The 26,731-nt window shown below is 39.3% G+C and overlaps 1 protein-coding gene and 1 long non-coding RNA gene across 4 annotated transcripts in view; one reads left to right on the top strand and one right to left on the bottom strand.

Annotated features, from left to right (window-relative positions):
* The window catches only part of LOC115939891 (uncharacterized), a 168,544-nt gene extending 162,632 nt beyond the window's left edge, over window positions 1-5,912 (bottom strand). For both annotated transcript variants that reach the window (XR_014145650.1, XR_014145649.1), the window contains exons 1-2: window positions 5,598-5,912; window positions 3,739-3,877 (exon numbers count right to left, since the gene is read on the bottom strand). This is a non-coding gene — a long non-coding RNA (uncharacterized LOC115939891). The remainder of the gene's footprint in view (window positions 1-3,738; window positions 3,878-5,597) is intronic.
* Window positions 5,913-6,091: 179 nt separating this feature from the next.
* The window catches only part of AMN1 (antagonist of mitotic exit network 1 homolog), a 50,823-nt gene continuing 30,183 nt past the window's right edge, over window positions 6,092-26,731 (top strand). The window contains exon 1 of one of the 2 annotated variants that reach the window (XM_006730285.3): window positions 6,092-6,230. In XM_006730285.3, the coding sequence (XP_006730348.2) occupies window positions 6,193-6,230 (38 nt within the window). In that variant the 5' untranslated portion in view covers window positions 6,092-6,192. The remainder of the gene's footprint in view (window positions 6,231-26,731) is intronic. The other variant, XM_031024790.2, reaches the window with a different exon arrangement.

Genomic DNA, 26,731 nt, shown 5'->3' with positions numbered 1-26,731 from the left:
GTACTGGACATGGGATTGGTAAATATATTCTAGTCCCATCTTTGCTCAGAAATCTTGAGAAATCAGTGAACTTTTCTGAAACACAGTTGCCTAAACTGCAAAATTAAGATGTTGGAATAAATCATAGCTAAGATATCCTTTAGTTTTAAATCTCTGATAACTGTATTTTATGATTATCAAGAACTATCAAGAGTTTTTATTTTAAACGTTGTAGGGGCAACCATATAGTATTGTTTAAGAACCCAGCTCTGCAGCCTAACTGTTTGGCTTCAAATCCCAGCTCTACCACTGACTAGCCACATGAACTTGGGCATGTTTCTTAATATCTTTGGGCCTCAGTTTCCTTGTCTGGAAAATGGGTATGATAACAGTAAAAATATCTATCAGTGAGGGTTTCTTTAACAGTTAAATGAGTTAGAAGTTGTAAGATACTCACTGTGTGCAAGGTATTATTCTAACTACTCTATAAGTGCTCACAATTATCCTTGATGCTGTTAACAGAAAATTTTCCACAATTTACTGATCTAGTAGGTTTTATTCAGCAATTCATAAATGGAGCAACATCTCGTCTAGCAGATAGAAAAGAGCTCTAAAGAGCCATACAAGGCAAGAAATGTTTACAGACCAAAGTGAGAAGGAACAAGGAAGTTATACTCGGCATTTGCTGATTGGTTAAAGCAGGATTACTTCCCTATATGGAGCAAAGGAGAGTCTTAGAACCAGGGCAGATGACTTGTGCTGGGCAGGCAAGCACTGATTGGTTGGCCAAGGCCTGCTTTTTCTGGAACAGCCAAGCATAGAAACTTAAATTCCAGTTTGCTGATGTGGGCTTAGCATAAGTGGTTCCATCTCGCACCTAGTCTGGACACTAACAATACCCAAATGAAATGATTTGGGGTCAGTAGTAGATGATAATGTATAGGTTATACTGAGCTGAAAATTAATATTAGAAGAGCAATTGCTGGGGCGCCCGGGTGGCTCAGTTGGTTAAGCATCTGACTCTTGATTTTGGCTCAGGTCATGATCTTGGGGTCCTGGGATCGCACCCCGTGTCAGGCTCCACACTTAGCAGAGAGTCTGCTTGGGATTCTCTCTCTCTCTCTCCCTCTGCCCCCAAGCCCCTGCTCACTCACACACACTCTCACTCTCTCTCTCTCAAATAAATAAATAAATCTTAAAAAAAAAAAAAAAAAGAAGAGAAATTGCTATTGTGAATCTAAATATAAGCAGTATGGTTTAAAAGTGAAGAACCTAACTCATAGCCTGTTCTTATATTTTGAGATATGACATGTAAAGATGATCTGAACAATTTATTGCTATCTACTTGTATGCACGCACATTCTTAATAAATGACCCAAGATTCATTACACACACACACTCACATAGTTGACCTAGGGGGCCCAAACCGCTACACAGTCGAAAATCCACATATAACTTCTGACTCCTCCAAAACTTAATTATTAATAGTCTACTGTTAAGGAAGCCTTACCAAAACATAAAGTCAACACATATTTTGTATGTTATATATATTTTATACTATTTTCTTACAATAAAGTAAGCTAGAGAGAAGAAAATCATAAGAGATGGGGCGCCTGGGTGGCTCAGTTGGTTAAGCGACTGCCTTCAGCTCAGGTCATGATCCCAGGGTCCTGGGATCAAGCCCCGCATCGGGCTCGCTGCTCGGTGGGAAGCCTGCTTCTCCCTCTCCAACTCCCCCTGCTTGTATTACCTCTCTCGCTCTCTCTCTCTGCCAAGTAAATAAATAAAATCTTTAAAAAAAGAAAGAAAGAAAGAAAATCATAAGAGGAAATACATTTGCAGTACTGTACTAAAAAAAATCCATATAAGTAGACCTGGCAGTTCAAACCCATTTTGTCCAAGGGTCAATTTTGTGTGTGTATATATATACATACATATACATATATTGCATAAGATATACTTCATCATTTTATCTGTAGACATTTATTATGTATTTTTCTACACATACACAAACACACTAGGAATAAATAGCATGATTTAAGGTAAGTAATGTTGCTTATTATTCTTATATAACCTGCCCAGAAAAACAAAACTATAAGTTTTTTTTATATGGTAGCTAGGATAGGAAATGGAGGAGGTTCCGAGCTAGAGGAAACTACAATAAAGTGGGTACAGCAAGCAAAGAGGGGAGAATGGGAACACGACATCTTGCCCTTAGCCTGGCGCTATCCACAAATCACTTACCATACACCAGAAAAGACTTTTATTCCTAATAACCTTGCATTCCAAGATAAACCATGAATAACAGGAAACTCCTAAAAGCATTGACTAACAGGAAATCCTGAAAGCTTTGCCTCTTGAGATAAGCCACAAAAATAAGAACATCCTGTTTTCCTTACAAAAAGACAGGAACATCTTGTTCTTATCCAATCTGAACTGTCAGCTGCCATATCTGAGCTATAAATATCTGCCATATCATCAGAGCTATAAATGCGTCCTCTTCTACGGGATGAGCCACTACTTCTGACCTGCGAGTGAAAATGTTTTCCTAAAAGGCAAAATAGGTAAAGGGGATGAAGGGGTACAAACCTGCAGTTACAAAAGAAATAAGCCACAGGGATGAAAAGTACTGCATAGAGAATATAGTGGATAATATTATCACTTGGTATGGTGACAGATGGTAACTATACTTTATCATGATGAGCATTTCATAATATATGTAACTGTCGAATCACCATGTTGTACACCTGAAACTAATATATCATACGTCAACTGTACTTGGATTTTTTTAAAAGTTTCCCGGTGTTCACATTTGTCTCTGAATTTTATTTTGACAAAGTTACTGAATAGTCACTAGCTGAAACTGATTTTCTTGGGAAGTCCTGCATACACCAAGGCCGGCTTCATGGGTGGACCACTGGTGCTGTTAAACCAAGGTCCTGCCTTGGTTTAATGCTCTGCTATCACCATCTTGAAAAATCTAATAACTTTTTGAAAGGGGGCTTTGCAAGTTATATTGATGATCTTAGATGTACCATAAACCTCTCTCCTGAACACCCAAAGAAAGTAGAAACAGCATGGTCTTTGGAATCTGACAGACCTATTTATTTAGGTAAACCTCACGTTCATCTATAAGATAGCATATTTCAGACTCGATTGATGACTACATGAGATCCTGTTAAGTATTTACCATGTTTGACACCTAGAAGGTCCATAAATAACAGTTCTGAGTTATCCCATTTTACCTTCCACAAAGTAGAGCTATACACTTTTACAATCTCCTTTCCTTCTCAATATGAGTCTTAATAGAAACAGCAATTCATTTGAACAAGTATGTATTGTAAATGAGAGTTGGGCTACTTGTGTGTTCATTTCCTTACTTCCCATTCATTCTTGACATTACAATCAGACTGCATCCTCCATCACCACCTCAAAGACCCTTGATGACCTTCTTCTGGCTAAACCACCTTCAGGTGTTATCTTACTTGATTTCTCTTCAGCATGTGACAGTTTGGGTCATGATTATCTTCTGTAGCACCCCACTGTTTTTTTTCCCTACCTCTTTGGCTGTTTCTTCTCAGTGTCAATTGCTGTTCTCAACTACCTCTCCAAGGATTTGTTCTCACTCTATGTACCTCTGACCTGCCCACTAGCTCTCTCCAAAATAAATGAATCTTTGAAGAAAAAAAAAATAGTCCTAAGAATTGTGATAATCATGTACACATCTTTGACCTTTAAAATAATTGGCTAGAGGAGTACCTGGGTGGCTCAGTTGGTTAAGCGTCTGCCTTCCGCTCAGGTCATGATCCCAGGACCCTGGGATCAAGCCCCATGTCAGGCTCTCTGCTCAGCAGGGAGCTTGCTTCTCCCTCTCCCTCTGCCTGCTTGTGCTCTCCCTCTCTCTGTCAAATAAATGAATAAAATCTTTTAAAAAAATAAATAAAAATTTAAAAATAAAATGATTGGCTAGAAATAACTAGGACTTTGTCATCTTATCTCATTATAATTTTCTTAAAAAAAAAAAAACAGTTGTGATGACTTCCTTTGACTACTGAGAAGAATACTGGCACCCAAAGCTGAACATCTCATAATAATGGGGCAATGGCCTATATTTTCCTTGAAGAATCAAGTGATCAGTGGGAAGACCCAGATGGACAGCTGTGCAGCACTCAACAGATAGGAAGGACTATGAAGTCCTACCCTTATCTGCTCTGTCAAGCTCTCCCATGGTCTTCCAAGGTCTAAATGGCTCCCAGAACAGCAGAGGATTCTTCTAAATTACTGTTATCAATAAGTAAATGCATGCATTATCACTGCTATTCAATCTCTTCTTTAAAAAGCAAACCAGCACAATTTGCAGATCTATAGCTCCATGCCTACATTTTTCCATAGATACCTCAAAAGCCACATGTCCAATAATACTTTCCTTCTCTCTTCAGAAAACTCTTGCAATCCTCTCAGCTCAATAAATGGCACCACCATATGCCACCCAATTCTCCGAACCCAAAGTCTAAAAGTTCATCTTGACTCTTCACTTTCCCTCACCCCCACCAATCTCTAAATCCTATCAGTTCAACTTCCATTACCTCTTGAATCTGTTTATCCATTCCATTGTTACTACTTTAGCTCAGGCTATCATCAAAGGACTCCTATCTGGTCTCCACCTGTGACCTCTACAGTTCTTTGAATACTTCACAGCTAGAGTTCTTTCTAAATCTCATTTTTCCTATGCATGCCCTGTCCTTGCTTAAAACCTACCTATGACTCCACCCAAAGTCCTCCAGACAAAGCCTAAATTGTTTAACACAGATCATTAGGCCCCATTTTAGCTTTCTGATCAGAAGAGGACAGACCTACCACCAGCCGGCCAAATCCAGCCCACTGCTCATTTTTGTAGTTTGCAACGTAAAGTTTTAAATGGTTGAAAAACCAAAATATGAATATTTCATGACAATGAAAATTACATGAAATTCAAACTTCAATAAGAAAACTTTATTGGAACAGAGCTCCACTCATTCATATTGTCTATGGCTTCTTTTGAGCTACAAGTTGAGTAGCTGTGACCAAGACAGTATGGCCCACAAAACTCTACAATCTTTACTATCTGGCCCTCCATAGAAAGTTTGCCAACTCCTGCTCTACATTCATCTCTCACCACTCCATTGTAGCCACCACCCTGAATTGTCTGCAGTCCCTAACAGACCAGTTTTCTCTCTGAACTGCTCCCCCAACTCCTCCATGGGTGCTCGCATAGCATTAACTTCATCTTAGCATTTAACAATTTAATTGTCCTTCTACTGGTCTGGTGTATGTGTTCACCACTGAATCCTCAGCACCAGCATTCTCTCTACCCTCCTTCAGTGCTTGATAAATGTGTATTGCCTGAATAAGCAGCATCCTGAAAAGAACAAAACTGGGTTCCAACTTTCAGCTTATAAAAGGAAGACAGACACATAAACAACAGATCAATCCACAAGGAAGAACGAAAAACACTAAAAAATAGCCGGCACTCTGCAGCATAACCAAAGAGAAAGAATTCCACCTGGGAAAGGGTGCCCCTTCTTTAGAATCCTTTCTGATTTGAACAGATGCCCCTCCCCCCATGATGAAATTCTTACTGAGCTTTTTTGTTGGCATGTAGTGTCCTCATCTGTAAAATAGGCTAAATAATCACGACTTCACAGGATTAAATGAATGTAGTTAATTGAGAGCACGTAGCTCAGTACGTGCTTCAGAGAAAATGCTCGGTAAACAGCGGTCACTCCTGGTTGCTCTAAAACGCTCCGTTTCACGTTAATGGAGTCCATTTCCAAGGGAGTCTCCAGTACGTGTCGCCAAATGCACGGACCAGCATCAAATACGTCCCTGCAGTAAGAGCAGCGGCTTCTAAGCAGAGCGCCGAGGCAGGTGTGCCCAGCTAGGCTGCGCGCGGGGCTTCAACTCCTGGGAAACCGCCCGTAAACGGAGCCCGCGAGGTGGCGGAACTACAACTCCCGTCGCGCCTCACCGAGTTTAGGGCTACTCTACATTTTATCACCTCCCTTCTCTTCTTTCCCTCCGTAGTCCCGAGCGTGGTTGCGTCCCGGTCACCGGAAGAAGCCGTGTGACGTCACGAGGGCCTACGCGTCGCGCGGGGGCAGGAGTTGACGGACGGTCTCTGGCTCCGTTTGGGCGGCCCCGGGACCACGGAAGAGGCTCTCCTGGGCGGCCGCGATGCCTAGCTCGCGGCGGGTCAGTCAGCTTCTGGATCTGTGAGTCCACCCGGTCCCCGCCTCCCCTTCGCCCCGCCCCAGCCGAGCCCTGTGCTTGCTCTCCCTCCCCGCCCCTTCCCAGCTCTGGACCTCTGAAGAGGGCCCCGCTGGTGTTTCTGTTTCTGAGTTCCTGATTTGTTGTCTCCTCTTAGAGGACAGTTGTGTCAAGTGGGCTGCTAGGCAGGTTTGCCCCGCTGTCCGCCGTGGGCGCCCCCAGATGGGTGTCCGAACTCTCAGTCAGCCTTGACAACTTGATGCCCAGGCAATTCCTGGCAGTGGCCTGTTTCTGACGGGAGCTGAAAGCCTTGGTAGAACAAAACAAAACACTAGATGTGGCTCTCAGAAGCCTTCAGCAAAGTTCCACCTGGGATAGATACTGATTCTTCGAGGCAGCTCGGCTCCTTGATTGCTTGATTGCGATTACAGGGTTCAGCTCCCAGTCCCATTCACCAGCTGTGTGACCATGGAGAGTAATTTAACCTCTGTGCCTGAGTTCTTGACCTATCAAATTAGTGTAACAACAGTACCTATCTCATAGAGTTATAGTGAGGAATAAATTTAACATATGTAAAGTCCTTAGAAGGATGCCTAGTGTCAAAAGAAATTTCAAGGAGCTTTATTTTCGTGAGGGAGAAACGAGAATCCCAGAGGCATGTGTTTGCAAGATGGCTTATAAACTGAGAATGACTAGGTTTGTTTAACCTTTACAGTGATTGGTTATTACAATGATTGGTACCACAGTTTAAAGAACTGCAAGGGATTGGTTAAAAGTAATTGTCTTACACTATTTTAGGGAGATGATTTAAGTTTTGTTTATGATTATCAGAGGGATTTACAAGAAATAACTTGTTAAATTTCACTTACATTCATGAAATAAACCAGATTATGTTTACTTACATGATCTAACTGGTTTGGTCTGCTTAGGGGATTTTCAAGCGTGGTCTCCATTTTATTTTATCTAAAAAATTACCCCCTTTTGGTCATTCCCTCAGCAAGCTGAAAGTGTGAGCCAATATGCTATTACTCTCGCTACCACTGTTGATGTAGTCTTTGGGTTGTATGGTCATGTAGTTGCCATTACAAACAGTTGCATAGTCATTGTAGGCATGGGCAGTAGGATTATTGAGTTCTTTGAGTTGTGTAATCCTGATGGATATCATTTGGTGTGTGAGTGGCTGCTGAAAGGCACTTAAAACTCTTGAGAGGATACAGTGCACTAGTGTTAGAAGGTGGGGGAGGTACAGTAAAATATCCTCCACACCAAGTAGGCACTTGGAAAGCCAAAAATGAAGTAAGCCACTCCATAGTGTTTACACAGACTTTATTCAATGTACCCTACTGACAAGGGGGAGCCAGTGGATAAATGATCCAGGTGCTATGCAGCTATTCTCCACCCAGTCCAAACCTTAAGCTACAGCTTTTATAGAGCAAGGGGCATTGTGGTGCAGCCAAGGGGGGTTATCTAAAGTGGCGCCTTTTATGCACCAGTCATCTCTCCTAGTTATCTGGAGTGTGCCTTCCGTACGCCACTTGAGGGAAGATCAGAGTAAGCCTTCCCGCATTCTGGTCAGGGCATACATTAACGTCCAAGTGGCCTGGAACATGTAGCCCTGAGGGAGGTCATTGCATGAGCATAAACAAAATGGAGGGCCAAAGATGGAGTCAGTGTTGTTGGCACTCCTACAACTAGCAAGGTTAATATGATGACTATGAGGGAAGTAACAGACAAGGATTGAAAAATTCCTGGAAGCAGAGATTCCCAGGAGCCAAGATTTAACCAACTAAATAAATCAGTGAAAGAAGTATCACCTATTTGATGAAAGAGTGACATCTGATCTTTAAGATCTTTTAAATTGGGGGTAATTAGTCCTAATTTATTAACATGGAAATTTTTTTTTTAACCAGTTGGAGCATATGCATCTCCTTATTAAGTGGTTAGGGTGTCTAAGGCTGTGCAATTATCTAGTATAACTCTGGCTAGAGAGTTTATAGATTTTTGCTGTAATTGTAGGGATTTTGCAGAAGAGATCTCTCTGAGGTGATTTAAAAGCAGTCTTTTGTTGGTGTCTTTTCCAATAAACTAAGTCTCTAAGTTCTAATGTCTTTTTTTGGAATGGATCACAGAAAGCTTCTTAGACCTGGTGGAAAGTAAGTTTTTTAATATATTAGTGCCTCACACTGTTGAATCATGTTATGATTACTTAGGATAAACATGATGATGTCTTATTTCGGGAGTGTTATAGGAGAGCTTCCATCTAAGTTGGGCCCCTATACGGTGTGAGCAAACAGGCATTTCTATGGAAACAAAAGAAGGATAAAAATTAATCGTTGGAGCAAATTACAAACTCAGTTTCTGAGTCTGAAGAGCAGCCAGTCAAGAAAATTTCTAGATTTGAGCTCAAAACATCTTTAGATAGTGGAGTGAGGATGGCAGTTTCAATCTGTTGGATTTTCCTGATTTGCAGTTTGAATGACTTTGATGATGTCATTGGGTGTTCTGGTGAACTGAGTGGCCCGTATAGAAATAAGCACTAAGGTTGTCTGTACATGATCTCTTGTGGTGATATCTCTGAGATTTATATCAAGTTGTCTGGCTTTAGGTTGTAGGGCTTGGGTTAAAGGGCAATTTTAGTTTTTATTCCAAGTCAGAATGGTGAGAGAAAATTGGAAATGTTAGTTTGGAAAGCTGTAGCCAGGTGTTGGAGGAAACTGGAAGAATTCAGGACCAGTTGAGTTTACAGATAGATAACAAAACCTCAAAGATAATGAACAGGACTAGAATCTGATAATAGGTATACTATAGTTTTCTATTGAAACATAACTTTTCGGGGCGCCTGGGTGGCTCAGTTGGTTAAGCGACTGCCTTCGGCTCAGGTCATGATCCTGGAGTCCCGGGATCGAGTCCCGCATCGGGCTCCCTGCTCAGCAGGGAGTCTGCTTCTCCCTCTGACCCTCCCCCTCTCATGTGCTCTGTCTCATTCTCTCTCTCTCAAATAAACAAATAAAATCTTAAAAAAAAAAAAAAAAGAAACATAACTTTTCTCTCTTATAGTCACTTCGTGGTTTTTTTTGTTTTTTGTTTTTATTTTATTTATTTATTTGATAGAGAGAGGCACAGCGAGAGAGGGAACACAAGCAGGGGGAGTGGGAGAGGGAGAAGCAGGCTTCCTGTTGAGCAGGGAGCCCGATGCGGTGCTTGATCCCAGAACCCTGAGATCATGACCTGAGCCGAAGGTAGACGCTTAACGACTGAGCCACCCAGGTGCCCCTAGTCACTTCGTTTTTACCAAAGATAATCACAATATAATTGTAAAACAAGTTTAGTCTCATTAAATTCAGCTTGTTATTTATATAAGTGCAGCAGAATAGTGATTTTATGCATATGTTCAAATATGATATTCCAGTCCAAGCTTTGGTAACTCAAAGGGTTTTATTGGCTCCACAAATCAACCTTAGCTTCTTAAAAACCATCTGGTAATTAGAAATCTCGGATTAGATGTTTAAACACCTCTTCAGGCCAAGAAGCCAAGCCAAGGGCTTGTCCAATTGTGTCCTGTTACAAAGAGAATAAATTCTTGTTGAATTTATGCAAATACCTATACTGCCATGAAAATACGTACACTCAATAAGGGTTTTTTGTTGTTGTTTTGTTTTGTTTTGAATTCTGAAGGGATCAGGTAGGGAGAAAAAGATAAATGTTTAATCTTTGTTTACAAAAGTTTACCAAATTGTTATAAGTTACATAGTGGCTTCATAGGAGAAAAGGGGTTCTTTAAATTTGGAGAGTAAAACAGTAAAGAACCAAAAATGTTGCAAACAATGTCATAAAAATTATAATCATCTCCATGAGTTTAGTTCCATGTAATCAATTCTTGTTTTCTTGCTCTTGGGTTAGCAGTTTTATGGATCAATCAGTTTCTCCATAGCATGCTAGAAATTCTTACCTAGTTAAGTCGTATGATCTTAAAATTATCAGAAACTTCTAGAGTATATGTCAGTGTCTTTTCTATGAATCTCCTTGAAAACAAAGCATTCTGGCCTGTAGTTGATTATAAATGTTTTCATAGAAGAATTAAGTGTAAAACAACTGTCTGTGAATGACAAAAGACTTAAAAACAGCCTTAAAGAGTTCACTGTAAAAAAAAAAAAAAAAAAGATGTGATTGACAGGTAAGTTTGGCTATTCCTGTGGCATACAACATTTAAAAATAACTGATAACATTATATCAGGGCATATCAGATTCCTAGGAGTTCTATGCAATTTCTGGAACACTTATATTAATAACATATATCCATACAAATACAGTCTAAGAAGATTAAGCATCCCCTTTACTTGATAATGTTTCCCATGCAATTTAACATTTGAGAAATTTATAATTCAATGTCTCCATTTTTATAAGGAGAGAAAAAAAACAGATCTTCCAGGGAGCCTTGGGAATACCCCAAAGTTAGTTCGAAGTCAAAAAGACCTCATTTAGAATTTGATTTTGGGAAGTTTGTAAAAAATGTCAAAAGGTTTCAGTCACTTGATTAGGGGCGCCTGAGGGGCACAGTCAGTTAAGCCTCCGACTCTTTGATTTCGGCTCAGGTCATGATCTCAGGGTCGAGCGATTGACCCCATATCGGGCTCTGTGCTGGGCATGGAGCCTGCTTAAGATTCTCCCTCTCCCTCTCCCCCTCCTCCTCTCTCTCAAAACAAAACAAAACACCACTTAATTAAATAGGATCACAGGTCATTGTGAAATAATACTTAGTTACCTATTCAACCAAAGTAACAAAAAGACTTCACAAGCAAATATAGAAAGTACATAGTTGTTAAAAATACATTAGCTCTGGGGCGCCTGGGTGGCTCAGTCGTTAAGCATCTGCCTTGGGCTCAGGTCATGATCAAGCGCCGCATTGGGCTCCCTGTCCCAGGAAGCCTGCTTATCCCTCTCCCACTCACACTGCTTGTGTTCCCTCTCTCGCTGTGTCTCTCTCTGTCAAATAAATAAAATCTTAAAAAAAAAAAAAAATACCTTAGCTCTTTTAATATTGAAAAGATTGTTTTCCTAAGCAATCAAAAACCTGATAAAGACAAAGTGAAACACAGGAAATTATTTTCGTAAGACATTGAATCTTTGTTTCCTAGACAAAATACACAAAAGGTAAAGAAAAACCTTTCACAATCTCTGATTAAGAGCAGACTAACAATCTAAGAAACTTTGTCCTTTTAACAGAGAGAAAATTAAACTGTGGTTTTGTATTAGTGTATTATTCAACTCAGTTTTGGAAAGTTTTATAAATAAATCCATTTAATTTTAGCTAACTTTGACCATGCAGCATGGAATTTCTTCACAAGCCTTCTGCAACTTTCTGTATCCATTTAGATTTTGTTTTATTCCTTTTTTCTTTCTCATTCTGGGATAACCGTTTTACTTTAGGACGAGATTACTCTTTTTTTCCTTAATAAGAACACATCCTATATTCTTTGCATACTCTTCATATAAAAAACGCATCCTATTCTCCTCTCATACTTTGTATACATAGTTGTTTTCTTTTACTCTTGTTTTAGTAGGCTTATTTTTATATATGGATTATAAATTTTAACTGTTAGTAATCTTTATTTTCCAATGAAAACTAGGAAGAAGGCAGTTGTAAACATCCGGCATACATCAGCATCTTGTAGTAGATTAGCAAATTTATGAACACTTAATTATAAGAAAGTGTATTTTTTAGAGACATGTGCTTCTTCATAGTACATTTTTTTAATGTGGCAAAAGGCATGTTTAAAAATAGATCCAAGTATTTTTTGTCTCTTTATAAAAATTAAGCTGCCAAAAGTAAATAAACTTTTTTTTTTTTTAAGATTTTATTTATTTGACAGAGACACAGCAAGAGAGGCAACACAAGCAGGGGGAGTGGGAGAGGGAGAAGCAGGCTTCCTGCCAAGCAGGGAGCCTGATGTGGGGCTCGATCCTGAGCCGAAGGCAGACGCTTAACGAATGAGCCACCCAGGCACCCCAAAAGTAAATAAACTTAAACATATATTTAGCAATTAATGTTTCAATATATTATCTATTTGGAAATTATCTACATTTCATTTCATTTCATTCATCTACATTAGATGAATATACATCATCTTATTTAATCTTAAAATATTTGTTTTTAATAATTATGCTTGGATTAAATATTAAATACCTAACTAACATCTTTGTTTTTTCTTGCTTACAAATTTTGTAACAAAGACAGCATCAGCTTATTTGACTAGTAAACCCAGGTAGGAAAGATTGTATATTGGCATTATGTTTAATGTTACTACTAAGAAGACATGCCTGTTTTAATTACATCAACACATTTAAACTATTTGCAAAATGCACTGAAGATTATCCCAGGTCTTATGAACTTGAAAAGCATTTGGGTTAGTTTCTATATTTCTGAGAGTTTTAAGAATACTTAACTTATTTAAGTACTTATATTTCTTTTTTTTTTTTTTAAAGATTTTATTTATTTATTTGCGAGAGAGAATGAGAGACAGAGAGCACGAGAGGGAGGAGGGTCAGAGGGAGAAGCAGACCCCCCACCGAGCAGGGAGCCCGATGCGGGACTCGATCCCGGGACTCCAGGATCACGACCCGAGCCGAAGGCAGTCGCCCAACCAACTGAGCCACCCAGGCGCCCCTAAGTACTTATATTTCTTTAAGCCAATTAAATAGAGCTCTTTTTGAAAATCACATATGCATAACATACATACATAGACACATATACATTAATATATAGACAGTTGTAAACAGAGATTTTATAGCTTTCATTTAAAAATTTTAGCTGTGTGTCAGGTACAGTAATACAAAACTCAGAAGAATAGCTGGACCCATATTGTGTTTCTGGCAGATAGAATAATTTAAGGTTATCTGCTCAGATGATTTAAGCTTTTTACCACAACTTTTTTATTTGTGTGCTGTAAGAATTCTTTAGAGAAGCTATTTTTGGAGTCATTTTGTCTTTTTTTTTTTTTAGATTTTATTTATTTATTTGAGAGAGAGAATGAGATAGAGAGAGCATGAGGTGGGGAGGGTCAGAGGGAGAAGCAGACTCCCTGCTGAACAGGGAGCCCGATGCGGGACTCGATCCCGGGACTCCAGGATCATGACCCGAGCCGAAGGCAGTCGCTTAACCAACTGAGCCACCCAGGCGCCCTCATTTTGTCTTTTTAACACTTTGGCATACCAACTAATGAATGCATTTATTGTCTTTAAGTAATTTGTGATCCTCTTTTTTAAAAGGTGCCCCTAAGGTGGGCTATTTTATCTAAGTTAAGGATTTTCCCAAAATGGTCACTGCTGTTCCAATTATTCTTTGTAAAGTTCACCCATTTTTCCAAAAAGGCATAAGATCCTAGTCTGAGTTTGGGACCAGGTAGAACCCATCTTTGCCTTAGATTCCCTAGGAAATCTTAATCATCAGGGGTACTGTTTTTCAACGGCTGTTCCAAAACAGAGAATATCACACATTTACCCCTCTTTTGAACAGAATAGCGTGACTTACTGAAAACCTTCAACAAAGGTTGCTTAGTAAAACCAGAAAGGTCAACACAAAGGGAATAGAGTTTGAATCTGAGAAAGACTTACCCTGGAATTCCATGGTTGGTAAGAAAGCAGTGTGCAATGGGCTTCATGGGTGTTGGCACCTGGTTACTCACTGGCCTTGGGGCTGAGCTGGGGTCATCTTTGGATCCCACTTCTGACACCAAAAACTGTCAAAATAAAATTCAGAGAGTTTTACTTGATATGAATATTTTACTGAGTGAGAAACAAATTGTTAGCAAACAGGGAGACTTCAAACCAGAAGTGGTTAGAATCTCAGAGGCATGTAATTACAGGATGGCTTATAAAGTGAGAATGAGAAAGTTGTTTAATCTTTACAACGATTGGTTATTTACAAGAGGAATTTACACAATATGAAGTTTCCTTAAAAAGTTAAAAATAAGATTACTGTATGATCCAATAATTTCACTACTGGGTATTTACCCAAAGAATACAAAAACACTAATTCAAAAAGATATATATACCCTTATGTTTATTTTTTTCTTCCTTTTTTTTAATTAACATATAATGTATTATTTGTTTCAGGGGTACAGTTTTGTGTACCCCTGTGTGTATATTGCAGCATTATTTTCAATAGCCAAATTATGGAAGCAACCCAAGTGTCCATTGATAGATGAATGGATAAAGAAGACATGAAACACACACATACATGCTCGTGCACGCACACATGCACTGGGATATTATTCAGCCATAAAAAAAAAAATGAAATCTTGCCATTTGCAACAACATGGATGGAGCTAGAGAATGTAATGCTAAGTGAAATAAGTCAGTCAGAGAATGACAAATACCATATGATTTCACTCATACGTGGAATTTAAGAAACAAAACAAATGAGCAAAGGAAAAAGAGAGAGACAAACCAAGCAACAGATTCTTAAATATAGAGAACAAACTTATGGTTACCAGAGGGGCGGTGGGTTGTGGGGGGAGATGGGTAATAAGTGAAGGGGATTAAAGAGTACACTTATCATGATGAGCACTGAGTAATGTATAGAATTATTGAATCACTACATTGTACACCTGAAACTAATATAACACTGTTAAGTATACTGGAATTAATTTTTTTTTTAAATGGGAGTTTATAAATGGCAGGGGATTGGTTAAAAGTGATTCTCTTATACTACTTTAGGAAGATGATTTAAGTGTTATTTATCATTATCAGAGACATTTACAAGAAATAACCTAGGTTAAGTTTCTCTTACAATCATGATAGAAGCTAGATTAAGTTTCACTTATGTGACCTAACTGGTTTTGTCTGCTTGAGAGATTTTCAAGCCTGGTCTCCATGTTATTTTATTTTAACACTAGCAAGTAATAAGCACCACTAAGTGTTAGTTATTGTTATTAATTATTTCACATGAGATATTGTGCTGGAAGTTGCAGTTACAGTGGCAATTGCTTCTCTCCAGGAGCTTTCAGTTCATTAATATTACATTAAAAATATTGCCATGTAAAAATTAAGGCTGAGGAGAACAATTATCTTAATATGTTGAGTGCTTTTGAAATCACTGAGATGTAACCTTTACATTATATCTCATAAACTTCTGTCCCTCAGTCCACAGTCACGTGTTTTGGGGTTTTTTTTAAGATTTTATTTATTTGAGATCAACAGAGTGCACGCTCAAGAAAGAGCATGAGCGGGGTTGGGGGGTAGGCAGAGGGAAAGGGAGAAGCATTCTCCCCTCTGAGCAGGGAGCCTGATGCAGGGCTCCATCCCAGGACCCTGGGATCATGACCTGAGCTGAAGGCAGATGCTTAACCAACTGAGCCACCCAGCCACCCCCACAGTCACTTTTTATAAGAGAAATCTGTTGATTCTCCTATGTATAACTCAGGCTTGTTTAGAGTCCTGAGAAAAGTATCTTGCTTTCATTCTTGGCTTAGATTTTATGCCTAATCCAAATAGGATTTTCTTTGTCAGTAAAAAGAGTTGGAGAAATAGTTGAGTGCAAGTTAGGAAGACAGACTAAAGCCTAGCTGAATTCCTGTCTTTTAATTCCTGTCTTTATCCTGACACTTCCCTGATGTCTCCATACAAATGATCCTCTAAACTTCTGTGGCCAGAATCAAGTCTTTTATCTCTTCATAGCCACAGTTCCTTATTTTTAGGAGTTGCTCAATATTTAGGTAAGCATGTATTTAAAGTGCACATTTGGCATATGAAGCACTATGCTGATGATTGTGGGAAATAACTAGCATAAAGAAGGTACAGTCTTATGGGACTAGCATTAGGCAAATATATAAATAGCTATAATATAAGTAATAATAGCACAAAAGAGGGATTAACAAAGAGTTTTGAAACTTCTGATAGGAAAAGAATATACAAGACTAGGAGAAGGCTTTGTAAAGGGGGTTGTATTTAAAGATTCATAGCATCTGACAATTGGAAATGGGAGGAAATGCATCCAAGAAGGAGTGGAATAATAAGGGCAAAGGCTTGACAAGCAGGAAAGTTAGAAATACGGGAGAAGACCAGAAAGCAGTATTTCACCAGAAAGTAGCATTTCAGTTTGGCTGGAGAATACAATATGAATAGCAGAGTAGTATGACATAAAACCATATAATTAGGAGTAGAACTTTGGGGACCAGAATGATATAACAGTGTTTAGTTCTGTAGCAATGGGAGCTATAAAAGGTTTTGGAACTGTGCTGGGAGTACAGAGAGATTTGAATTAGGGAGAAGTTGGGAATAAAGAGACACTTAGGAAACTGTTGCAGAATCTTGGAAAGAGGTAAGGAGAGCCCAAACTAGGAGACATGTATGAAGATGTTCATTGCAGAATTCCACTGTGGTGACAGAAAATTGGAATGTCTATCACTGGGAGAGGTGCCATCGAGTATTATGCAGCTGTTAGGGAAGTGAAGAGTAGATTTATATGGATGGAACTTTAAGACATAATGCTGGGGTGACTGGGTGGCTCAGTCCATTAAGCTTTGGACTCTTGGTTTGGGCTCAGGTCATGATCTCACATGTTGTGGGATCCAGCCCCGCATCCCGACCCATGTCTGCCCCCCCACACACACACACACTCAAACCCTCCCACCCACCCCCATCAGGTCCAGAGACCAGCTCCACGCTTGATGGCGTGGAGTCTGTTTGAGATTCTCTGTCTCTGCTCCTCTCCCTGCCCACACACATGCACGCACACTCTCTCTCTCAAATGAATAAAATCTTAAAATAAAATATAGTGCTTAGTGAGTTAGCAAGGACATTAGGTTTGAGGTTGGTGTTGAGGAGAATAACTACCATGACTTCCAGTGCTTTGACAAAACCTCAGATATGAGGCCTTCTGGCCAAGCATCTGTGATTTCATATTGTTGGAGCATTCACTATACCCCTGGGGGTTGCATCTTTCTATAAGTTTGGCTGTGGCCAAATAAAGATAAATAAACAACTTGATAAGTAAACCACTAACATAAAATAAATAAAACATAGTGCTTAGTGAAAAAAAGAGGAAATGGAATAACACCTTAAGAAAAATTATCTAGAACTTGGAAATAAAGCAAAAAGATTGGGGTGCCTGGGTGGTTCAGTGGTTAAACATCTGCCTTTGGCTCAGGTCATGATCCCAGAGTCCTGGGATTGAGCCCTATGTCAGGCTCTCAGCTCAGTGGGGAGCCTGCTTCTCCCTCTCCCTCTGCCTGCCACTCTACCTGCTTGTGCTCTCTCTGTCAAATAAATAAATAAAATCTTTTTTAAAAATTAAATAAAGCAAAAAAATGAACACATGACCTTCATTGTCATACTACAGTGTTGTCCCCCATAGGGTCCATATTTGGCTTGAGATTCATATTTCCTAATCCTTTTGGGAAGAGGTATGTTCAGGTTGGCAGCTGGTCAGCAAGCTATTTCTGGGATGTAACAAGGTAAGGAGCTTGATCCAAAATAACGATCAACTCTTTTACTGAGTGCACTGTTTAGTCCAGAGGATGGGACTTCTCCATGCAGGAAACTGCTTGGTTTACATCCTTGAATCTCCTCACTGACTAGCACTTTGAAGCACTGCCTTAGAGAATTCTTTGGATCTGGGATGTGGTGAATAGTTTTAAATAGAAGGACCAAGGAAAGGGAAAAAGCAAAAATTAAAGTTTTCAAGCTTTGTTGACCAGGAAAATGGTGATTAACATTAGATAATCATGGAGAAGTAAGTGTCTTATGAGAAAAATGAATCAGAACATCCATTAGAAATATCAAACAGGCAGATAGAAATATGAAAGAGAGATCAAGGATTGAGTCTAAAATTAGGAGTAAATTCCTAACAGATGATAGATGAAGCCATTGCTAAGTTTAAGGGAGAGAATATGGGGAGAGGAAAAGGTGACCAAGGACCAAATTTTATGCAACATTCGTATTATGCCAAAAATGATTTCTTTGTTACATTAATTCACCATATAACTGATGGGTTAAATATAAATAAGTTGTTTCTTTTAACTATAAAATTTGGAGCAATTCCTATCAGATGAGATGTCTATCTCACCCCACCTGCCCACCCCCACCCTTTTTTTTTTTTTTTTACAGCTTTTGAAGATTTTGTTAAGTTTTAGCTGGCCAATTTTCATTTTTGTTTTGAGAACTTAGACCACCTGTGTCAACCGATGGGACTGAAAACTGAGATAGCTTATGTCAATATAACTTGCTCCAGGAAATTTTTGCCATCTGTTTATCTAAACAAATGTTTGGTTATTAGGACAAACATTTTGATTATTAAAGCAAACGTTATGTTTATCAGGATAGATTGTTCACCAAGGCCTGCTTTGAGACCCTGTATCCATCAGTCTTACACTATTAGGTCACAAATTTTGCCTAATATTAACCCACTCCCCATCTTGGAGGGAGAAACCTGAATGTACTCTTGCGTAGCTTTCCCCTATTGAGACACTACCAAAACCCTGTTAAATCCTTGCTGTGGAAAATTTAATAAACTTTATTTGTTTGACCAGATCATGAAGTCTGACTTTTGGATAGACTTCATGAGCCATTTAATAGTTCTCATAGCAGTATTTTTCAAAATACTGAATTTGTTTCTTTCCAAGCTCCCTAATGTTGCTGCTGGAGGGAACTGGAGCAAAAAGAGGAAGGCATTTACTGTGGAGAATACATGGCACAGGCTAGACAGCTGAGTTCAGAGAAGAGGACCCTAAAGGGCCCAGATGAAAAAGACTAGGAAGAGAGATGGAGCAGAAAAAAGGATGGCATTGTGGGGAAAAGGGAAACAGTTGAAATATAGCTGAAATCTGCGTAAAGGAAAATATAAGGGGAATGACTGTCAGTATAGAATCTGATTTTACCCTTCTTATAAGCTATTACATTTTTTAGCCTGGTTTTGTTTCGTGGATGCTGGTAGAACAAATTTGTTCTTTGTGTGATCTTTGTGTGTCTTTGTGTGATCAAAGGCACAATGGACTTTATTATTCATTGCACAGCAAGCAGTATGAGCATTAGCATGTTTATGTCACTTCCTCTTGACCTCCAAGACACACAGCAGCAACACAAAGGGCTCCGATGGATGCCAACACAAGCAGTGGGTTGCATTCCACAAGAGTAATGCAGAGGGCCCAAATGAATGTCTAATCAAGCTGTGAGGTGCATTACAGGAAAGAAACACTGAATTTGGGGACTCTGCCATTGTAGAGTAAGCAGTAAGTGATGTAGAAAAGATGTTAGGATTCAAAGCTGACAGCCAAGAAAGAATTCTTGACATGGCTTTGGTACAAAAAGGTGGTTTTATGAAAGCACGGGGACAGGACCCATGGGCAGAAAGCTGCACTGGGGTCATGAGGAGCGGCCCATTATATACTTTCAAGTTGGGAAGGGGTTAGTGATAGCATAAGTCTCTGAGGAATTTTGGAAGCAAGGTTTCCAGGACCTTGAGGGGGCTAGCTATTGTTGGGAAAAAGGTCATTTATTACCATCTAATAAAACCTTAGTCATGAGACCCTTCAGATGTATATCAGTGGGCCATATGCTTGGGGGATGATTGCCAACACGTATCTTGGGGGGTTCAGATATAAAGGAAGTTTCCAAAAGAATTTTTATATGTTAAAGTAGGCTTACGGGATCCAGGGGGATGGGGCAGGTTGGGCTAGGATTGCCTTTTGCCTTTAGCAAAGTGTCAACATCGAGGCAGTTGAGTCCCAGAGGAATGTCACTCTGCCTATTTCAAGGACTTGTCAGTGGGCTGTAGGTAGTAAGGAAATTTAATAATTTTTCTTCTGCCTTTGTTTCCCATATCACATTGACTAGAGGTGGAAAAGCGCCATTTTTTTAAAAAGAGCACAAATTGCTGTAAATGGGGAGAGCATTTGCTACTAGATCTCAAGGAGTCTCATATCCCCAGACCTGGCCCACAGAACTTTTCTCCTCCCTCTTGCATAAACCTATGTTTCCATCAGCATCCCATTCTCATCACAAAATTGTTAGATCTAGGATTTGATTTTACTTGATGAGACTGTTACTGTTCATATTGTTTGACAGTGGCAGAAGACACAAGATTTCTGGGCTAGAGACAAAGGACTTTGTTATAGCACAGCAAGCCACATGAGCAGTTTGCCTCAGTTGCCCTTCTCCCCCAAATCCAATGAGGATGACACAGAGGGCTCAGATGGATACCTGCACAATCGGTATATTACAGGGAAAAAAACCACTAAGCACGAGGAATACACAGTTTTATAACAAGCAATAAGCAGACTTGCCCTTTGTCTTGGAGGGAGACAATACCTTATCTCTCAGAACTGTTTGCTACAAACACAACCCACCTGAGAAATGGCCCAAATAAAGAGCAGTTGGAACCTTACCTTCTGAGCATACCTATGGAAGTGTGAAAGGCCTAACTGTGACCACCAGCCAGAAGTTGGGAAACTGTCTCACCTCAATTTTTAAAACAATTTAGCAATTATATGGATTTTTAAAAATACATGAGTATGTCTGTCTGTCTCTCTCTCTCTTGCACCATTTCTTTCCAAGAATTGTTGTAGAATCAGTTGGGATAGAAATACCTTGCACTGAAAAGTAAGCAAACTTAAAATGACCAACTTATTTGAAAAGAGCCCAAGTACATATTTGAAAGAAAAGGAGTCACCATATTTCTTATTAATGGGATACAGGTGTTAAATGGATGAGAAGATTGATGCTATTTGGAAGACTTACTGAAAAGGAAGTATGAGGAGCTGCACAGACCTGCTCCCCAGTAAAATAAGCATAAAAGTTGAAAATTATAAAACAAAACCAACTGCTTAAAGTCTCTGGAAATCCTCCTAAGGGCAGACAGCAAATGAAAAAAACATTCATTCAAGATAATCTTTTAAAACTCAATAAGAACAACAAGTCTATGGCATTTGAACTATACCCCCACTCCAGGTGGGTATGGCTAAGGTGATGGAGCTACCTCTCCCCCCAGTTCCTAGTCAAGGGCTTCAGTATTTTCCTGGAAAAAAACAGGATGCCAGTATTTCTTGTCACACTTCTCCCTAGGTACTTGTTCACAGGCTAAATTATGGGTGAGTATGGTCGATGGTTGGGGGATTGCTACCTCCACCTAGCCCACACTTAAGGAGCACAGGTTCTATTTCAGCATGGCATGCTGAGAATACTGGGATGCTGATCTCTCTTATCCCAGCTCATTCGTGGGTAGAGGTTCCATCCTAGAAGAGGCAAGTAAGAAGACCAGAGGCTACTGCCCAGCACTCTGCTCCGAAAGTAGGGGTTTCACTCAGAGAGAAGCATATCATCATCCTTGTTCCCAGCTCTGAAATTGTAGCTTAGAGATTTTTCCCAAGAAGAAAGACAGGCTGCAAAACAATTCTAAAGCTGTCAAGAAAATGATTTTATTTGAAACAGAGGGTGAAGGAAGTTCAGATCTAAGTAAGTATTAACCAAGAGTCTGAGAGCTACATGTGAGATGCAAGCTAAACCATAGGCATGTATCAATACTTCATTCCTTTTTAATGGCTGAATGGTATTTCATTATATATATATGGATATACCATATAATGAAATGGGAAAAGAAGTTTACCAGAGAGAACCAGGGAAAGGGACATCTAACAAGAGCCTGCCCTGAGTCAGAACAAACCTTAAACACTGATCTCAGAAACGAATCCCACAAAGGAGTCCAAAATGAATTGGATGACATTGTGGAGCAATTTGTACCCCACACACTGTTGAAAACATGAGAGCAATCTATAAGGAGTGAAGGTTGACAGCCTTTGGCTCTGAGTCACAGAGAGCCCTACCAAAACCACTGACATCCTAAGGGAACAATGCTTATGTCCAAGCTGTGCCCACTAAGAAGCAAATCAGAAGTTGCATATAGTGAGGGAAATAGACTTCACTAAAATAGTCTAGCAGGTCACTAAACAAACAAATAATCACAAATGTGTGGAATCAATATCCAAAGTTTCTACATTTTATTATCTAAACTGTCCTGTTTTCAACAAAAAAATTTCAAGACAAACAGTAAGTTTGACTCATACACAGAAAAAATAGGCAACAGAAACTTCCTTAGAGAGGACCCAGATGTTGGACTTAGCAAAACTTCAGAGAAACTATTATAAACGTATTCAAAGAATTAAAGGAAGACATATATTAAGTAAAGGAGAAAACTGCTTGGCAGTTCCTTAAGAAGTTAAATATTAAGGAGTGCCTGGGTGATTCAGTTGGTTAAGTGTCTACCTTCCACTCAGGTCATTATCTCAGGGTCCTGGGATTGAGCCCCACATCAGGCTCCCTGCTCAGTGGGGAGATTGCTTCTCCCTCTCCTTCTGCCTGCCAATCCCCCTGCTTGTACTCTCTCTCTGTGTCAAAGAAATAAATAAATAAAATCTTTAAAAAAAAAAAAAAGTTAAACATGGAATTTTTATATTACCCAGCAATTTCACTCCCAGGTATATACCCAAAAGAACAGAAACTAGATACTCAAATAAATACTAGTACATATATGTTCATAGCAGCAGTATTCACAATAGCTAAAAAGTAGAAACAACCAAAATGTCCATCACCAATGATCATCAAACAAAATGTGGGGGGCACCTGACTGGCTTGGTCAGTAGAGCATGTGACTCTTGATCTCCGGGTTTTGAGTTCAAGCTCCACATTGGATGTAGAGATTACTTAAAAATAAAATCTTTTAAATAAATGTGGTGTATCGGGGGCGCCTGGGTGGCTCAGTCATTGTCTGCCTTCGGCTCCGGTCATGATCCCAGGGTCCTGGGATTGAACCCCATATCAGGCTCCCTGCTCCACGGAAAGCCTGCTTCTCTCCCACTCCCCCGCTTGTGTTCCTGCTCTCGCTGTGTCTCTCTCTGTCAAATAAATAAATAAAATATTTTTTAAAAAAATAATAAAAAATAAATGTGGTATATCCATATAATGAAATACCATTCAGCCATTAAAAAGGAATAAAGTATTGATACATGCAACAACATGGATGAACCTTGGAAACATTATACTAAGTGGATGAAGCCAGACACAAAAGACCACATATTGTATGAATTCATTTATATGAAATAACTGAAATAGATAAATCCATAGCAACAGAGAGCAAGTTGGTAGTTGCCAGATACCCAGTGGAGAGAGGAATGGGGACTGACTCCTTAATAGGTACACATTTTCTCTTGAGCTAATACAAATGTTTTATAACTAGATAGAGGTGGTAGTTGCACAACATTGTAAATGTACAAAATGCCACTGAATTGTACACTTCAATTAATTATGTTTTATGAATTTCACCTTGATTTCAAAAAAGGAAAAGAAGGTATGATGACAGTGTCTCATCAAATAGACAATGCAGTAAAGAGATAGCAATTATATATAAAAAAAGAACCTAATGGAAATTCTGGAATTGAAAAAGTACAGTAATTGAAATGGAAGAACTTAAAAATGTTATGCTAAGTAAAAGAAGCCAGTAACAAGAGACCATATATTATTATGATTCTGTTTATGTGGATGTGTACTACAGGCTAATCTAGAGAGACAGAGTAGATTGGTGGGAGATGGGAGAGATTGTCAGCTGACTGCTAATGGGTACAAGATTTATTTTTAGAGAAATGAAAATGTTCTGGAATTAGTGATGAATGCACAATTCTGTGGATATACCAAAAAACACTGATGTTATGTCAATTATATCTTAATAAAGCCATTATCAAAAAATTGGGAGTTTTTTTCATTAAGCTTTTAACTTTTAGAATAAATGATATAAATGTCTGTTGATAATGGAATATCTGATTTCAATATCCTAACAGAGTAGAGGAGAATGAAAGCTGGGAGAGTCTAAACTTATTACCCTTTATTATGCCATGTAGTCCATTCAGTATGAATTACTTAAAATGTACAAACACCTAAATGAAACGTAGTTTTGGAAAATGAGAGTGCTAGCCATAGAGATACGCCACTCAGATCACTCTTCAGGGAAGGACTTGCTGCCCATGGAGAGAATGGTCAACAGATAGCTTGCATTACTCAGCTCCTTCAGAATCTACCCCTGCGGCAGAGCCACCTAGCTTGAGGTCACACACGCCCCACCCCTAGAGCAACCCACATCCACTGACAAGGATCTAGAGTCCCAGCCAAAAGTGGAATTCCTGTTGAAAAACTGGTCTTTCATGCCTTTATTATGCACAAGTGTATGGTTTGAATTTTCACTGTGAATATGTTACAGAATCCTCAAGATAAATAAATAACATTAACTTTGCTTTGGAACTTGTGAATACTCATGGGATGTGCTACAGGCTGAATGTTAAGTAGGTGGGGGCTTTTGGAGGTGTTTAAATCATGAGGGTAGAGCCCTCATGATTGGGATTAGTGCCCTTTTAAAATTTCCAGAGAAATCTCTGGCCCCTTCCACTATGTGGGGACACGTAGAGAAGGCACTGAATATGAACCAGGAAGAGGGCCCTTATTCAACCATGCTAGCACTCTGATCTCAGACTTACAGCATCCAGCACTGTGAGGATTAAATTTCTCATGTTTATGAGCCTGCCACTCTGTGGTATTTTGTTATTGAAGCCCAACCAAACACAGGGTCCTTAAGCAGAGAAAACCCAAACCTTCACTATGGGGATGGCTTCACACAAAGAACACAGGACTCTCATGGAAAATTACTTGTGTAAAAGAGTTAACAGTAAAAACTTAAAAAGGCAGGGGGGTTGTGTTTGGATGGCTCAGTTGGTTAAGGGACCCACGCTTGATTTCGGCTCAGGTCATGACCTCAGAGTTGTGAGGTTGAGCCCTGCCTGGAGCCCTGCATCCAGCCCCACATCAGGCTCAGTGGGGAGTCTGCTGGAGATTAAAGAATTAAAAAAAAAAAAAACTTACAAAAAAATGGCACGAAAGAGACTCAGCAGAAGATAGAGGAGGATTGACACTTTAAGAACTACAAATAATAGAACAGTTTGAAAGGTATTTTAAAACAAATGTATTGGACATATTCAAAAACAAAGAAACAGTTATCCTTAAGAGAATACAAATAATAGATTTTTTTTTAAAGATTTTATTTATTTGAGAGAGAGAATGAGAGAGAAAGCACAAGCAGGGAGGAGGAGTAGAAGAAGAGGGATAAACAGACTCCCCACTGAGCAGGGAGCCTGATGTGGGGCTCCATGCCAGCACCCTGGGATCACAACCTGAGCCAAAGGTAGATGCTTAACTAACTGAGCTACCCAGGCGCCCCAGATTTTTTTTAATTAGAAGTCCTACAAAAGAAAAATGTAGCCATTGAAATAATCTAAATTCCTTTGCATGTTTCGTAGTGGATGATGATTGGACTACATCCTGTCTATCTAAAATGAGACTTACTGGTCCTCCCCACCCTTCCATACTTATTAACAGTTAACTAAGTCTGGGACCCTGGGGGTGCTGTCGAGGTCATTACTGCAGATTGGCCTTACCCTGCTACTTGGAATACTATTGATAGTAGCCTTAATTAAATGCTTTAAGAGACAAAGTGAACAGATTTGGTTTCTGCCTTTGTTGATAAAATTAATTAGAGTAGCTGACAGAGTGGTACACTTACATAAATATTTGAGTTCAGCCAAGAACATGTTGGGTAGATGTTGGGAGAGGCAATCTGCCATGAACTTTACAGGTATGCCAAGAATGTAGGGCCTTGACTACTCTTTACCTAGGGCATTTCTCAGGGTTGTTTGTGCAGCAAATATTGTCTCCTTCCAAAACAGAGCAGACTTGCTTCCGTTTACCATAAAAGTTGTGAATCACCCAAGCTCGGTGTTTTCTCCTGCAATACAACCCACCACATGAGCAAGCATTCATCTGGGCCCTACATACATTACACTGTAGGACTTAGAGGGCATGCGGAACCTGCATAAATGTGAAGCTCTGGCTACTGATCTTGTCATGAGTAATAAAGCCCTTTTTCTATGACCCAGGAATCTCTGGGTCTTCTGCCAGCATTCATGAATTGGTAATAGGCTCACTTGTAAGCTTGTAAGTGGGGTAAACTCTCAGATTCTGCATAGTTCTTTACAATTGCAACAATCAATTCCAGGTAGTTTTTAAGTCAAAAAGCAAAAAGTAGGGGCACCTGGCTGGCTCAGTCAGTAGAACATGCAACTCTTGGTCTCAGGGTTGTGAGTTTGAGCCCCACAGTGGGCATAGAGTATACTTAATTTAAAAAAAATTTGTTTTTAAGTGAAAGGTAAAACAATACATTTAGTGAATTTTTTCTGGAAGAAAACATAGCAGAATATCTTCATGAACTTAGGACAGTGAAAGAGTTCATAAACAGAACCCAAAAGAAACCATAAAGAAAACATTAATATATTGGGCTGCATTACATTATACTTCTCTTCAACATAAGACATGATTAAGAGAATGAAAAGGCAAACCACAGAATGGGAGAATATATTTGTAATATATATAACCAACAGAAAACTCATATCCAGAATATAAGAGGAACTCCTACATATCC

Source organism: Leptonychotes weddellii, chromosome 5 (genome assembly GCF_054177405.1).
Source record: "Leptonychotes weddellii isolate Sample4059 chromosome 5, ASM5417740v2, whole genome shotgun sequence".
NCBI classification, from domain to species: Eukaryota; Metazoa; Chordata; class Mammalia; order Carnivora; family Phocidae; genus Leptonychotes; species Leptonychotes weddellii.
This window is presented reverse-complemented; position numbering and strand designations above follow the sequence as displayed.